This window comes from Saccopteryx leptura, chromosome 5 (assembly GCF_036850995.1).
Source record: "Saccopteryx leptura isolate mSacLep1 chromosome 5, mSacLep1_pri_phased_curated, whole genome shotgun sequence".
NCBI lineage: Eukaryota > Metazoa > Chordata > Mammalia > Chiroptera > Emballonuridae > Saccopteryx > Saccopteryx leptura.
In genome coordinates, this window is record NC_089507.1 from 25,710,320 (window position 1) to 25,726,830 (window position 16,511).

The following is a 16,511-nucleotide window of genomic DNA, read 5'->3' on the forward strand; positions in this document are numbered from 1 at the left end:
AAATGAGGGAAAAAAATCTTACTTAGTTCTTGCAGTCTTCTTAAGTTCATTCTCCCTTCCTGAACTTCCTGCATTTGAAGGCAAAAATGCAAACTAGACTTGTCCATAGCAAACCAGCCTTTTCTCCACTGATCGAGGGCATGGCAGTCTTTGTAGTCGAGTTGACCAATCAAATTATAGTCAGCTTTTGTTAAGTTTTCAGCCACAAAGGGAACAAAATGCTGTTATAACAAATACAGAAAAGTAATGAAGACAGTGAAAATAAGATACCCCTTCCCTATCTAGAGATATGAGGGAAAGAGGAAAAATTATCTTTGTTTTTCTATTTTAAAGATTTAGAAGTAACCTAAATTTCAAAATAATATTTTAAACTTGCTATCAGTCTTAAAACTGATACCATATGCAATATGAACTTAAAACTGAACAGCTAATCAAGCATTTTCAAATGGCAGCATCTGAAGCCATTTTTCTTGAAATATGTAGACTTGAAATATAAAGACATTCTCTTAGTCAATGTGTGTGGTACTTTCCAAAATGTCAACCTTCACTGTTTGTCTTCATTTGTATCTTTTATAGAATCTCTCCATCTCCCCTTTGTGTATACTGTGAATAAGATACCTACCCATAAAAAGACATACACAGAAATGACTTTACAATATTGAAAAAAAACACTTAATCATCAGAACGTGACCTTTATTTGAAGAATGATTTCCCCAAGGTCCTATATGAAGTTCTTCTCCACTTAAGGCTCTAAGAAGGTAGTACTTCACCTCTTTTGACTACAACTTTTTTTTGTTGTTGTTATTTTTCTGAAGTTGGAAATGGGGAGGCAGTCAGACAGACTCCCGCATGCGCCCGACCGGGATCCACCCGGCATGCCCACCAGGGGGCGATACTCTGCCCCTCCGGGCCATTGCTCTGTTGGAACCAGAGCCACTCTAGCACCTGAGGCAGAGGCCATGGAGCTATCCCCAGCACCCGGGCCAACTTTGCTCCAATGGAGCCTCGGCTGTAGGAGGGGAAGAGAGAGACAGAGAGGAAGGAGAGGGGGAGGGGTGGAGAAGCAGATGGGCGCTTCTCCTGTGTGCCCTGGCCAGGAATCGAACCCGGGACTCCCGCAGGCCAGGCTGACGCTCTAGGCACATATGGGAGTTGATGCTTCCAGCTCCTCCCCGTCTCTCTCTCTCTCTCTCTCTCTCTTTCTCTCCCTCTCCCTCTCCTCTCTAAAATGAATAAAATTAAAAAAAATAAAAATTAAAAATTGACTACAACTTTTGAAAACTTAATGAAGAACGGACATTCTCCCCAGGATCTTGTATAATATTTTCGTGGCCCTCTGAAGTTCAACCACAGACCCCAAGTGAAAAACTCCCCTGGATTTAGAGTAATAATGCAATATTTAAATACCTTAGCTATTGCCTCTGTCCATTTTCTTTGGGCTTGAGATGTTTCAGCTCCAAATAAAAACGCACGTTCCGAGGGCAAATAGATCTCGAAGGTAAAGATGGGCCTATGGCACACACAAATAAAAAGATCGCACTTTTATAATGGGCTCTTATGAAAATAAATCACATGATGGTCAACTTTTTAAATATAATTCAGTCTGAAAACAGAACAATATTGTGAAATCAATCTACCATATGTTTCTGTTCTAAGTGTATTTTATTCAAATGAGTTAAATGGATCACATAAAAGGAAGAGTGTTCTGATTGCTTCATCACTACAGTGCATGGCTTTGCTGATGTCCTGGACCCTCCCCAGTTGGTTCCTGTGGCACAGGGCTTTCTCTGGTCTTGTCTCCCTCTCAGGCCACTCCCGGATTTACTTGAACCAAATTGTTCTAAGCGAACACCATCTGAACAGTTCTCTAATTAGCCGTCTTCTCGTCTTACTTCACAAAGTTTCCCTCCATCATTGCATCTTATTCCAAAATTTCATCTCCTTACTATATAAAAAATTAGAGCACTATTCCAGGTCCTGAATTCTGAATTGGTTTCTCATCCACAGCTTCAGCTATTTTGTGGAACATGCTAAGTATGTACTCTCCTATTACCTTAAAAAAGCCCTCAAAATGGCCCTGGCTGGGTGGCTGAGAGGATAGTATTGGCCTGGCATATGGACGTCCCGACTTCATTTCCCGGTCAGGGCACACAAGAGAAGCAACCATCTGCTTCTCCTCCCTCTCTCTCTCGTCCCCTCCCACAACCAGTGGCTTGCTTGATTTGTCTCAGCATCGGCCCCAGATGGGAGTTGCGGGTGGATCCCAGTTGGGGCACATGCAGGAGTCTGTCCCACTATCTCCCCTCCTCTCACTTAAAAAAAAAAAAGCCCTCAAAATACCCTATATCATATAGTTATCTTTCCTCTTCCTCTTTTTTACCCCAAACTCATTACATCTCCTTCATGTTCCAATTTGCAGGCATCACCATCTACCTTATCAACAAACCATCATGTTTAATTTATTCTTCCCCTTAACATCAGCTTTTCATCTATTGTAGCTAGTCAGACATTTAATCTTATCACATCAATCACAGTGTTCTCTCAATCCACTGTTTTTTTTTAATCATCTCTTCCTCTAGTTAGACTCTCAGTAATTAGAGTTTCTCTTCTTCCAATCTCTTCCTTCCAATTATATCCAGCATACTTCCAAAAACCTGCACACTCCTCAGTGCCTACATTACTGAGCTCAAACTCTACAATATGCTATCTAAGATAATCCAGAATCCAGCTCCAAACATTACTCTTTAACTGCATTTCACTGTACATGCTTCCTCCTGTACATCCACTTCTATTGGTATCATCCTGTCAAGAATGTTTCATTTTTAAATAAATTTATGCTGGCAACCTAACATTAATTATTTTAAATTTTATTTTATTTACTAATTAAGCAGCTTAATATATTGAGTAAACTTATTTTAACATTTCACGGTCAGATAGAGTACACTGATAATATATTTAGAATAAAAGCTTTGTTAAGATTAAAATAAAAACAAATCAACTAGTAATCAATTTTGTTTGCATAATAAATAAATTCTGACTTACGAGCAAACAACAGCCATCTCAACTAGAATATATTGGTCATTACGTAATAATGTTTCATGAAATTGTATGTAAGTAACAAAGCTTTGCAAATCTCTTCCCTTATATAAAATTTTCATTAAATACTATGCTCCATGCTCCTTATTTTTACTTTTGCATTAATATCATCACAAAATGTGATCAGAAACTTCCACACCAAAGATCTTTGATGCTCTGCTTCTAAAAGTTGTCACAGAAACTCTATTAGCCTGACCAGGCAGTGGCACAGTGGATAGAATGTCGGACTGGGATGTGGGAGGACCCAGGTTCGAGACCCCTCGGTCGCCAGCTTGAGCGCGGGCTCATCTGGCTTGAGGAAAAAGCCCACCAGCTTGGACCCAAGGCCGCTGGCTCGAGCAACGGGTTACTCGGTCTGCTGAAGGCCCACAGTCAAGGCACATATGAGAAAGCAATCAATGAACAGCTAAGGTCTTGTAACGAAAAACTGATGATTGATGCTTCTCATCTCTCTCCGTTCCTGTCTGTCTGTCCCTATCTATCCCTTTCTCTATCTCTCTGTCCCTGAAAAACAAACAAACAAACAAAAAACTCTATTAAACTATTCTATGAGACAATGTATTTTCCTTTGCTATCTATTTGAACTGTGGTGCATTAAATGAATGTATAACATTTAACCCTGTTCCACTATTTTAAATAATAAATCTTAAAAATTAGATGGCTACATGTTCAAGAATGGAATACTATAAATTTACTTCTGATTAGATGCAGATATGTTAGCCTTTCATATCACTGAATATAATATTGTACTTTGTAGTGAATTCCCTCAGGAACTGCAAAGTGAGCAGGCTTCAAGAAACGATCAAACCCTCCCACAATAAACAACTGAGGCACTGAAATAATGAAACTCTTGTTACCTGGTATGATAAATGTCAGAAAGTGTCCTCATCCTGCCTGTGCAATGATAGACCTACCCTGTATTTAGGTAGAAGTCCTCCTTATGGACAGCCAGGCAGATGACTTCATTGATATTAATGGTGCCATTGGGTGTGGTAGACTTATCATTTTCATAGTAACTCAAGAAGCCTCCTTCAAAAACACACCACTTTTTATTTGTCTCTAAGAAGGAAAAATAATAATAATAAACTGAACCCTATCAAAATTATAATAAAAAAATACATTGTTTAAATAATGACTGCATTTAAATAAATGAATTAATTTTCTGTTTCATGTAAAGAGCACGCTATTGCTTCATGAGACATAAAGTTGTCACACTCTGCTTTCAAAAAATGTATAATCTAGTAGCAAGGGATGTATAAGACAAAAATAACAGTGAAACTGATGACCAGTGAATCAGGTAGATCCATAAAGCACAGCTGCAAAACAACTCTGAAACAGACAAGACTGAGATCTGTCCAGACTTAGGCAGGAAAGAAGTATAAGGTGAAAAGTAAGACGATTGCTGATCTCAGGTGTACAGAGGAAGAAGGGGTCAGAACATGCAGATCCCATGTTCTGAGACTCAGAAAGACGAGGATCACTGAAGAGAATTACAGGGCTTAGAAAATGACTGATTTGCCTGACAGGCAATAGCTGGTACCTTCAGACATGCAAAACGAGGTCAACAAGAAGTACATAACGGTTCTGTAAAATCCCAGAAAGTCTTGGAGAGGCTAATGTCTCCGCAGGTGTGGGGTAAGAAGCTATTAATTGCTACAATTCAACAGAGGACTTGATGATGGAAGTCAAGACCTATTACCTAATGGTTGTTTATGCTTTGTCTTTTTATTTTTTAAATAAAATTTGGGGTAGCTGAAAAAAAGATGCTTATTTGCTCCAGTGGAGTCCAAAGACAGTGGGGCTGGGAAGGTGTCATTTCAGACACCTGTCTGTTATGGCTTGCTTTGCTCCCACTGAATTCTGAAAATTATGTGCAAATACACACTGTGTGTCACCACTTACAGTCTTCTAATGGGTTATACATTATTATACATTCCAAAAGTATTCTTTGCATTTAGCTTACTTCCCGACTAAACCACAGGCACTGAAAATATAAATGCAAAGGAGTTGAAACAAAAGGGATGAACGCCAACTAGACACAATGATTTTATATATATAATATGTCTCTGTATTGCCAAATTGTTATTAATCTTCATTGTTCCTTTTTAACTTGCACTTATAAAGTAAAATAATGAGCCTTGTTAATTAAGCAACAACGAAAAACCACCATCCCAAATATTTCCTATTGAAAGGCACTAACATGTGAAAATTAAACTCAGAAAGTGTTATCTTCTATTAAAATTTAATGATGTAATTCAAAGTTCGGTTTGCCTAATAACTCTATAAATGAGGGAAAATACTAAATTCAAATATTTCAATAAAGTAATTCAAGGAAAGAAAAGTTATTTGAAATTTTCACTTTCCCTAGATGAAATACATTATTATTATTATTTATAAATTATCACCTCACCATCCTCTTTTGGATTCTAGAGACTATACACATTCTCAAATTGTTAAGTTACTATGAAGAATTAAATTATATAAATAACCATCAATGTTTCATTTGAAATACACATCAAATCTCCAGACATTAAGGCTACTAAACAAGGTCTATAGGTACAGATATAATGAAGAAAGTCTATAAATCAAGTAATTTTCCAATTCTGATCACTGTATGTGGTTACTTCAGAGAACACTCTTATTTTTAAGAAATACAGCCTGAGGCACTGAGAACTAAAGGGGCATCAAATCTGCAACTTACTCAAGTAATTCTGAAAAGACATATACATGTGCATATGTGTATGTATGTACATATATAATACATATGTAAAGAAATGTACAACGTTAATATTTGAGATGACTGGTGAAAGATACATGGGGATTCTTTGTACAATACTTGCAACTTCTCTGTAAGTCTGAAATTATGTTAAAATAATTACAAATGAAAAGTGACAAGAAAGACTTATTTCCCTTTATCATGGGTGGGGTGGCTGTGAGAAGGAGAAGAAAAGACGATGTATTCAGCCTCAAACACCAGCGTGGGGAGGGACACTCGAAAGGCAAGGCCCCCGAGAACTGTAGGACCACTGCGTTCTGAGAACGTGACCACCACACGGAAGGCTGCATCGGAACTTGCAGAAGAAAACAGCACAAAGAATTTCTTTATGGCTACTGGAAAGGACATCTAACCGAGAGCCCATCCATTCCTGCTGGAAGGTGATGTATTGTTCTGGGACCCTAATGTTCTGAGTCACAGTATATACTCTGCACCGTCACGTAAAAGACACAAAAGAGTATTGTTTTTAAATAAATATTTATCTCAGATTTCTAAAATATAAGGAAAAGTCTAAGTACTAAGTTATAAAATAATTTTAAAACAATGTACTCAGATGCCTAAAATAACTCTGTAAAGAATAAAGCAGAGCCCTGACTGGTTGGCTCAGCGGTAGAGCGTCGGCCTGGCGTGCAGGAGTTCCGGGTTTGATTCCCGGCCAGGGCACATAGGAGAAGCACCCATCTGCTTCTCCACCCCTCCCCCTCTCCTTCCTCTCTGTCTCTCTCTTCCCCTCCCGCAGCCAAGGCTCCATTGGAGCAAAGTTGGCCCAGGCACTGAGGATGGCTCTATGGCCTCTGCCTCAGGTGCTAGAATGGCTCTGGTTGCAACAGAGTGACGCCCCAGATGGGCAAAGCATCACCCTCTGGTGGGCATGCCGGGTGGATCCCGGTCGGGCGCATGCGGGAGTCTATCTGACTGCCTCCCTGTTTCCAACTTCAGAAAAATACAAAAAAAAAAAAAAAAAAGAATAAAGCAAAGAGCCTGACCAGGCAGTGGCACAGTGGATAGAGCCTCAGACTGGGACACAGAGGACCCAGGTTTGAAACCCTGAGGTTGCAGGCTTGAGCGCGGACTCATCTGCCTTGAGACCCAGCTTGAGCTCAGGGTCGCTGGCTTGAGCATGGGATCATAGACATGACCCCATGGTCACTGGCTTGAGCCCAAAGGTCACTGGCTTGAAGCTGAGGTCTCTGGCTTGAGGCCAAGGTTGCTGGCTTGAACAAGGGATCACTCACTCTGGTATAGCCCCATGGTCAAGGCACATATGAGAAAGCAATCAGTGAACAACTAAGGTGCCGCAACAAAGAATTGATGCTTCTCATCTCTCTCCTTCCTGTCTGTCTGTCCCTGTCTGTCTCTCTCTCTGTCACACACACACACAAAAGAATAAAGCAAAGAAATGTACATGTGCTCAGAGCACTGATCACTGGCACAGGGTAGAAATTCCAGCCCATCCTCAGTCCACAGGCAGCTGTAATCCAATCAAAGGGGAGTTGTTTTTGGAATAACAACCACCAGGTGGTACCTTTCGGGGTGTGAATCCTTCATGGAGGGAAGCTAGCCTAGGTCTGAAGTGATAAAAAAAATTTACAGGAAAACACAGCTTCTGAAATAGTCATTTATGATTGAAAAGGCAAGTTTCTAAAGTAGCGAAGAAGGCATTCTGAACGGCAATCATTCCATAATTCTGGGGATAAAACATTGTGAGAAAGGTCATGGAAAGAGGAAACTACTGGAAACCTATTTGGCCAGAAAGTCGGATTACACATGGAGCTGGGACATGGGAAACAGGGCCGCAGGCTTCCGGCCCAGGCCGGGCCCAGCAGTCCCACAGGACAGGTGTTCAGGAGTCTGTACCTTTCTCAGTAGACAAGTGCGAGTCCTTGGGAGGTCTTAAACAAAAAGTGCCAAATACATGACACATAAAATAAACGTAAGTGCAGAACCTAATTATGCAAATGCTAACGAGAAACAAATGACAGAGCTCTTTAAAAAGGTGAGTACAAACTCATTTTAAGTTAGAAATATGGGCTTAGGAGCTTTAGACCTATAGCATTATCATCCCTATAACCCTTGATTAGCTTCATTTTTATAAGTGAAAATGGGCCAGAGGTCAGACAGGAGAGGCATGGATATTACCTTTGAGGATTTATAATAACAAAGCTGTGATAGCAAATCTTGACTTTCCTATTCATTTGGGAAGCAGTGAAAAGCTTTAACAAAATTATGTTGGACTGCATTGGTCTGCGTAGGCCAATTTCAGATATGCTCTGCAGATTCCGACCTTGAGAAATGTCAACTCCATCCGTGACACCTTGTTGGCTATGGAAGAAGTCTTACTATTATTATTCAGTTACCAGAAGACATCCACCGGAAACCAAACTGGGGCCACTCACAATGGATACCCCTCAGAACGCAAGCTGCTCAACAGATACAAGGTCATGTGACGGCGGTCGGACTGATGGGAGGGTTTGTCCATTCCTTCCATTCAATCTTAATGTTTAGGTCAAGGATGACAACCAGTACTAGAAATTACTCAAGTACAGATGAAGGACTCCAGAGACGACCTACTGAAATTCGACTATAAAGTGATATGGATGTGAGCGTTGGATATCTCAGTTGCCCCCTACAGCCGGTAGGATCTACCTACACTCAAGGGTTTACTGGAAACCAGAAGCAGCCCCTTCACGGCCTCTCCTTGTCCTCCTCATCCCCTTATCCTCACATTGACGTGCCGGGCGTTGTTCTACACTCTTCAGGTACCTTGACTCACTGCGTCCTCAGAACAACGCCATTAGGTCAGTTCCGTCACTATCTTCCCCTCCCTTGTATCCTGCAGACAGGCACAAAACAGTCCGTCGACTCTCCCAAGATCACACAAGTACTTCGCATCCGAGTGGGAAGCAGGAGCCAGGCAGTGAGCTCACAAAGCTCCAGTCTCACCTCCTTCAGGTACTACCTCTCCGTGCCTGTTGTACAGGGGAAGCATGTATGTCCATTTTTAAAATGTATTAGGGTAGAGTAGAGGTCTTACCTTCTAACACCTATGTGCACAATAAGTCTGAGATAGTTAAGGTGAAACTTATTTTTAGAAAGCATGAAGTCATTGCCTGATGAGGAATTTCCTAAACTGACAGTATACTGCATCCACTGACAATAAGAATACAACTAGGGGCCCTGACCAGGTGGATCAGTAGATGGACTGTCATTCCCGCGTGCCAAGGTCGTGGGTTCGATTCCTGGTCAGGGCATGGATGAAAAGCAATCAATAAGTGCACAACTGAATGGAACAACTAGGTGGAACTTAGAATTGATGCTTTCTCTCTCTCTCTCTCTCCTCTCTCACTCTTTCTCCCTTCCCATCTCTCTCTCAAATAAAAAAAAAAATAACAATACACACTAGGAATCATTTTCATTTAAAACTAATGTTTTAGCCTTGGAAACACTTCTTAAAACTGTACAATCCAGGCATTCATAAAACAACAGATCTCCAAAATTCCTCAATGCTAATCTATGAAATTAAAAATAAACAGATGATACAGAGTTTCTAGTAACCCTATCAATAACTTTCTTTTTAAAAATCAAACACTGTGTCAACAACCCAAAGTAAACTGCTAAGGGGAAAAATCATGGTTGAGGGAAAAGACCAGAAAACAAGCGGAGAACGCTATCCTTCAGCCCTGCACTGAGGGTTAACAAGAGCTATCAATCTGCCTTTGCACGAGCTCTAAATTGAGAAGGAAAAGGAAAACACAGATCAGTCTTCATAACCAGAGGCTAGGAGAACTTCAAGTCCTAGAAACCTGCGCTGACAGTCCGAGGCCTCTGTAGCTCTGAAGGGCCGCGTGCTCTTTTTCTCGGCGTTTAATCATTCGGCTCCTTGGCGTCCGGACAAGCGCTGATGGAATGGCGCGGTCCGGGGGCTCGCCATTCAGAGGTAGAGGAGACAACCACACTTTAATCTCTAAATCTCTCCGAATAATTCATCTTTTCCATCAAGCTGGTGCTCAACAGGAGCAATGCCACGACAGGATCTTGAGGGCAAAGAGAAAGAGAAAAACAAAAACACCAGAACTGCAGGCTTCTTGGTATTTTGACTTTTTCTCTTTTGTTCTTAACTAGGCTCCTTCTGAACAGAAAAAAAATGTTGTTTTTTGCCAGCAAATAGTATTTTTATACACAGGTGAAACACAAAATATTAACAAGTCACCTGCCCTTCTTCACTGGTAGTAACGTGATTTGGGAAATGATCATTTATTCAACAGAGAGTGATCACGCGACCACCACGTGTCAAACATGGTTTGAGGCACCGATGATTTAAAAATCCTGAATAAGCCAGAAAATGCTGAGGGTCCATTGACCTTTCACTCTGGAGGGAAAGAGGCACAGGCCAGTGAAGAAGGGAGCACCTTGGTGTGCCCAGCGCTGCCATGGAGCGGGCACGGACCCCGAGAGAGAAGGACTGGCAGTGGGGACGCGCGAGCAGAGGGCCCGGGCTCTGTCTGACCAGGCAGCGCTGCCATGGAGCGGGCACGGACCCCGAGAGAGAAGGGCTGGCAGCGCTGCCATGGAGCGGGCACGGACCCTGAGAGAGAAGGGCTGAAAATGGGAACGCATTAGCAGAGGGCCCGGCTCTGTCTGACCAGGCAGCACTGCCATGGAGCGGGCACGGACCCTGAGAGAGAAGGGCTGGCAGTGGGAACGCGCGAGCAGAGGGCCCGGGCTCTGTCTGACCAGGCAGCGCTGCCATGGAGCGGGCACAGACCCTGAGAGAGAAGGGCTGGCAGTGGGAACGCGCGAGCAGAGTGCCCGGGCTCTGTGTGACCAGGCAGCGCTGCCATGGAGCGGGCACAGACCCTGAGAGAGAAGGGCTGGCAGTGGGAACGCGAGAGCAGAGTGCCCGGGCTCTGTCTCACCAGGCAGCGCTGCCATGGAGCGGGCACGGACCCCGAGAGAGAAGGGCTGGCAGTGGGAACACACGAGCAGAGGGCCCGGGCTCTGTGTGACCAGGCAGCGCTGCCATGGAGCGGGCACGGACCATGGAGCGGGCACAGGCCCTGAGAGAGAAGGGCTGGCAGTGGGAACACACGAGCAGAGGGCCCGGGCTCTGTGTGACCAGGCAGCGCTGCCATGGAGCGGGCACAGACCCCGAGAGAGAAGGGCTGGCAGTGGGAACGCATGAGCAGAGGGCCCGGCTCTGTCTGACCAGGCAGCGCTGCCATGGAGCGGGCACGGACCCTGAGAGAGAAGGACTGGCAGTGGGAACACACGAGCAGAGGGCCCGGGCTCTGTGTGACCAGGCAGCGCTGCCATGGAGCGGGCACAGACCCCGAGAGAGAAGGGCTGGCAGTGGGAACGCATGAGCAGAGGGCCCGGCTCTGTCTGACCAGGCAGCGCTGCCATGGAGCGGGCACGGACCATGGAGCGGGCACAGACCCTGAGAGAGAAGGACTGGCAGTGGGAACGCGTGAGCAGAGGGCCCAGGCTCTGTCTGACCAGGCAGCGCTGCCATGGAGCAGGCATGGACCCCGAGAGAGAAGGACTGGCCGTGAGAACGCGTGAGCAGAGTGCCCGGGCTCTGTCTGACCAGGTAGCGCTGCCATGGAGCGGGCACGGACCCTGAGAGAGAAGGGCTGGCAGTGGGAACGCGAGAGCAGAGGGCCCAGGCCATGTCTGACCAGGCAGCGCTCCGCTGATCCCCGAAAGAAGGAGCCAAAACGGGGGAAGGGGCCTCCTTGTAAAGTGAGTAGCAATAGGCATGATCCAAAAAAGGCAGAAAAGAGTGGGGCACATTGCGGAAACAGACAGGAAACCAGTGTGGCCAGGCATGCCGCAGCGAAGGAAGGAAGGCTACGGGACGAAAGAGAGAAGGCAGGAAAGAGAGGGTCTTTAGGTCCTAATAAAGAACAGGGTTATGTTCTGGAATGGGGAACCATTCAACTTGACTTGAACAAGGGCAGCACACGACCTGATTGAAACTTTTAAGGACCACTGAGTCCGATTTTTGGAGACTGCTTTGGAGGGAACGAGGGCAGATACAGGCAGAAAGTGAGGGGGCTGTCACAGCCCAGGCAGGACATGATAGTGGCTGGAGCTAGAATTGTATGAGTGCAGACAGAGAATAGCCAACTGATTCATAACCCATTTTGAGTTTCAAAGAATAGACCCTGCTGACCAACTGGATGGAAGAAACGGAGACCACCGCAGAATACCATGACGGATTATTTCCAATGAAGTAACTTTTGTGTGCTGCATAGCCAAAGGCCAAAAGCTCCATTTCATAGTACTTGAAAGAGATGTGCTATAATGAGAAAACATCCCTCATTAAATTGCACGTACACAGAATGCACCAGTTTCCGCTTTTTCAAATAAATTTTAACAGCAACAAAAAGAATCTATAGTTGATTTAGAAAAGACAAAAGGAAACAATGGCTTAGTTACAAGTTTAAAACATCAATTCAATCCTCAAATAATTAAGGGAAAAAAACCCTATTTCAAGGAAACAGTCAAACTGGTAAGTCTATAAATAGTATAACCACAATTGTCAAGTTTTTAGCCTGCAGGGTGCTTATGACATATTGGAAAGCTTTGGGGAAAAAAGTCTTTATACTTCAAATTTCTTACTTCATCTTCATATAATAGTTTGACGGGTGGGTCTAAGATTGCCTACTGTGTAGAAGAAACATTCTAGAAATCTGGTTAAACTTATTTACAAGTACATTAATTGCCTTATTATCTAATTGTTTCAATAATTTCTATAGTCTATTCACAGATCATTTAGGTACTTTCTCCCTTTTCTCTGAGCAGTCGACTTCCAGTCCTTAAGAGTTTAACACTGAACCAGGAGTAACAGAAGATGAGGAAAATCTCTGTTAAATTCGCAATTTATTATTGGCTAGGTTGACTTAAGGGCGACACTAAAATCCAGTTGCTCTGAGAATCAAAAACATCTAAACTCCAAGGACAAACATGCTCTGACATCTCAGTGCCATCGGCCAGCGCGCTGTGACCAGCCCAAAGTGTCACAGTAACAATGGCAACACAACTCAGATGTAAAACTCTGCTTCGTCCTGAACTCCACCATTTTTCATGTGAAAATCCGCATAATATCAATTATCTTGCAGAGTTTTTATGAGGATTACAATTAATGTATGTAAAGTACCTAAAACAACGCCTCACATATAGTAAATGCTCACTAAAAGACTGCCCGTTTTCAGAAAAACCCAATGAAAGACAGCTAATCCCAACATAATTCTGCTTAGGAAGTAATTTTTTTTTTGGAAGTGAGGCGTTCATACTGAAATAATCACTTCAAAAGCACAAGGATCCGGATTAACACTTTAAAGTGGGTTTCTGATCCTACTGCTCCTGTGGGGCGTGGAATGCAGCTGGATTTTGCCGCCCGGGAACCAATATGGCCCTGAGCCTCGGACCGCCCACCATCTCTCCACCTGCACAGCTTAGTCGCCCTTAAATTCCTTTTGTTTCAGGAAGACAGAGCTCATATTTTCCTGCCTATATTTCTAAAATTAGTTCAAATATCTGTCACATGAGCATGGGGCCAGTGTCTTTCTCGTTCTCATATTCCTAAGGCCTGCCTCGCACATGCCTGACACAGGAGCTAGGTGGGTAAATGCCTGCGGAGATGCCGCTCAGATAATTCCCCAAACGTAGAATAGGCTGTTAAATCAATTAATTCCCATCATTATTTGAAAACCACACTAAGCTTTATTTTACACACACACACACACACACACACACGCACACATCTGCACACCACTTACCATCCGAACAAACTGAATGACCTAACATCACTCAGTATTCTAACAGAATGTGCACTGAAAACTCGTCAGTCCTTCCTAGGTGTTGACATTTATCTATATATCTTATCTCCCAAGTTAGAGAGTCTGTCCCTAAAGGGAAGGGGCTGAGTTTCACATTTCTTTGGAAGAACCCTTAAATCCTGGAACAGAATTGGTTGGCCCTGCAACAAACATCAGCAAGTTCTGTTGAGAATTCACTCGGCGTTCCACCCCGTGGTAAACCCACTGCAGTTCAGGAAATCGTATCTGCGCTAGAAGCATTTATAAATCCCAAGAAATACATTTCTCTGCTACAAGATAAAATCTAGTATCTTCGGGGGGGGGGGAGAAACCATCAAAATTTAAACCTAATTGTTTTGATAATAAAATATAGCTTGATCAGGTAACAAAATCTAAAAGGAGCAGAAAAGATACCTTCCAGCAGTTTCTTCTCTGTGGAGAGTTTCGAAGCAGCAGACGGAGCCTGGTACAGAAAGTCACAGAGGAACGAGCCCTGGGAAGACTCTTGACTTAACCCACTTTCAGAATGAATGTCGTGTTGAGGAAAATCTAGAAAATTCACAGAAATAATGCGGTTGAAATCGAAAATGTAAACAATTTTCCTTTTGCTCATAAACGGGTGAGTCCCGAGCCAGAAGGGAAACTACTTCAAACATACCGCAGAATAAACATACACAGATATTCACTTTACTTTGCATAAAACATGCAAAAGAAGCACTCAAGTGACGTTTATTATTCATATATGAAAATCGGATTTAATTTTGGTGAAAATGATAATGTAGGATTAACTGTTTTAATCTTCCATTTGTGAGATTAAAGAAACATAAAAGATTTACTTCCTGAACTTCTTAAAATTAAAGAAAACATAATCTTATGCATCCTCCATCTCTTTTGGTAGTTATGTCCTTTTTCTTCATTACGATGGTTGTTCTTTTCTCAGAAATAAACAGATTTGTGCTTCAGGCCATGTAGGGACATAGCAGAAGGAACAGGCTAATGAAAGGACGGGGACAAACCTGAGAACTTGTTATGGTAGAGGAATTCCATTTGCAGACTCTGCCCAGCCTTCTTGGCCAGCAGATAGGGGGTGCTGTGCACGGGGTCTCCAGTTGCACACATAACGTCTGCTCCGCTGAACAGCAAAGCCATTGTTTCCAGAACATCCGATTTCACCACAGCAGCACACAGAGCCTGCTCACGGAAAGAAAACACACCTGTTCAAGGAAGGAAACACATCCTAGCTATTAAAATGTGTGAAAATCTGTCAGTTCATATGTGTTATGAAGTCTGTACTCCTTTTTAACTGAGACATCTAAGTGTGCCTTGAATAGGCACAAAACGCCTGCTCTGTATGAATTTCAGTGATAACTCAAGACCTCCAAGTCTCAATTCAGTGTTTTATTGCTAATGTGTTTCAAACCTTCCAATCCAGGATGTTTGCTTTAGAAGACATTTTTTTATACTTACATAGTATGATAGTGACTGATGCTCAGAAAATTCAAAATATTTCATATGTAACAATATAGAGCCCACTAAATGTTTCATCATATGAATGTTATATGTATTTATGTATGTATGCATGCATGTACTGCCCATCCTAATCGAGATCTGTAGATTCAATTACTGTTGTGTTTTGGTAATTTGAAAGATGAGTCCAAGTTCAGAACCTTTCCTTGTGGGAGAGGGGTACGTGGGGAGGAGAAGCAGTAATCAGACACAATAAAGCATTACTGACTTGCGTTATATATCACCGTTGTACAAACAGAATTGCTGGGACCTGATTTCTTTTTTCCTCGAGGTAATAAGCTGCCTTTACATCGCTTCTCATCCTCTCTCCCTGCTTTCTCACTTCATTGGCTTCCAAACCCTCTCCTTTCGGCACCCTGATCCCACCTGACTTTAGCCTCAGGTTCACTGTTTCCCTCCTTCCTGACACTGCATCTGGATGGATCACTAGTTAATTTGCCCGCCGTAGTGAAATTTCAGGATAATCACTCAATAACTATCCCAACGGAGAGCTTACGAGGGTGCAGCCGGCGAGTCCCAGGATGCATGCACAGTGCCAGCCTGGAGGGTCTACTCTTTCAATAGCACTTACCTTTTCTACCAGGGTCTAGCTGACCTCCAGAAGCTGAGCTTCCTTCACTGCAGAATCAAGAAGCCTGGATTCTTGTACCTGACTTGGCACTAATTATCCAGGTGATCCTGGGCAAGCCCTTCTCCCCTCTGGGTCTTAGTTCTTTTATACCTGAAAAATGAGGGTGCTGGAAAATATAACAGCTAACGCCCCTTCCACTTTGACTGCCCTCTCGGTCTAGTCACATGTATTTCTTCTTCTTGTCCCTCTCATCGCCCTATTCCTATCCTTCACAACACTGTATTTGCTGTGGTGCACTCACTGACGTTCATCTGTTCATGGTCAGTCTCCCCTATTGAAGCTCACCCTCATTAATGAAATAAGCACATTTTTACTACAAATTGTATCCCCAGCACCAAAAGAGAATTCAGCAAGTTATAAGTATGCAATAAATATCTATTCACTAAGAACACCAATGGGGAAAGGATAAAGTCTTCAGCAAATGAAGGTGGGACACTGGACAACCACATGCAGAAAAATGAAACGAGAAGCCTATTCTACACCACTCACAAAAATTAACTTGAAAGGTATTAAAGACTTAAAAATAAACCCTGATACTGTAAATTTTTTAGAAGAGTGTGGCAATCTCCTTGACATAGGTCTTTACACTGATTTTTGTATATGTAGTGGGGCTACATCAAACTTAAAAGCTTTTGCACAGCAAAACAAGCAACAAAAT

General features: G+C 43.0%; 1 protein-coding gene across 4 annotated transcripts in view; it reads right to left on the reverse strand.

Moving 5' to 3' along the window:
- The window catches only part of ARAP2 (ArfGAP with RhoGAP domain, ankyrin repeat and PH domain 2), a 178,835-nt gene that overhangs the window by 74,639 nt on the left and 87,685 nt on the right, over window positions 1-16,511 (reverse strand). For all 4 annotated transcript variants that reach the window (XM_066387040.1, XM_066387041.1, XM_066387042.1 and 1 more), the window contains exons 14-18: window positions 14,712-14,886; window positions 14,110-14,244; window positions 4,011-4,155; window positions 1,408-1,510; window positions 23-221 (exon numbers count right to left, since the gene is read on the reverse strand). In XM_066387040.1, the coding sequence (XP_066243137.1) occupies window positions 23-221; window positions 1,408-1,510; window positions 4,011-4,155; window positions 14,110-14,244; window positions 14,712-14,886 (757 nt within the window). The remainder of the gene's footprint in view (window positions 1-22; window positions 222-1,407; window positions 1,511-4,010; window positions 4,156-14,109; window positions 14,245-14,711; window positions 14,887-16,511) is intronic.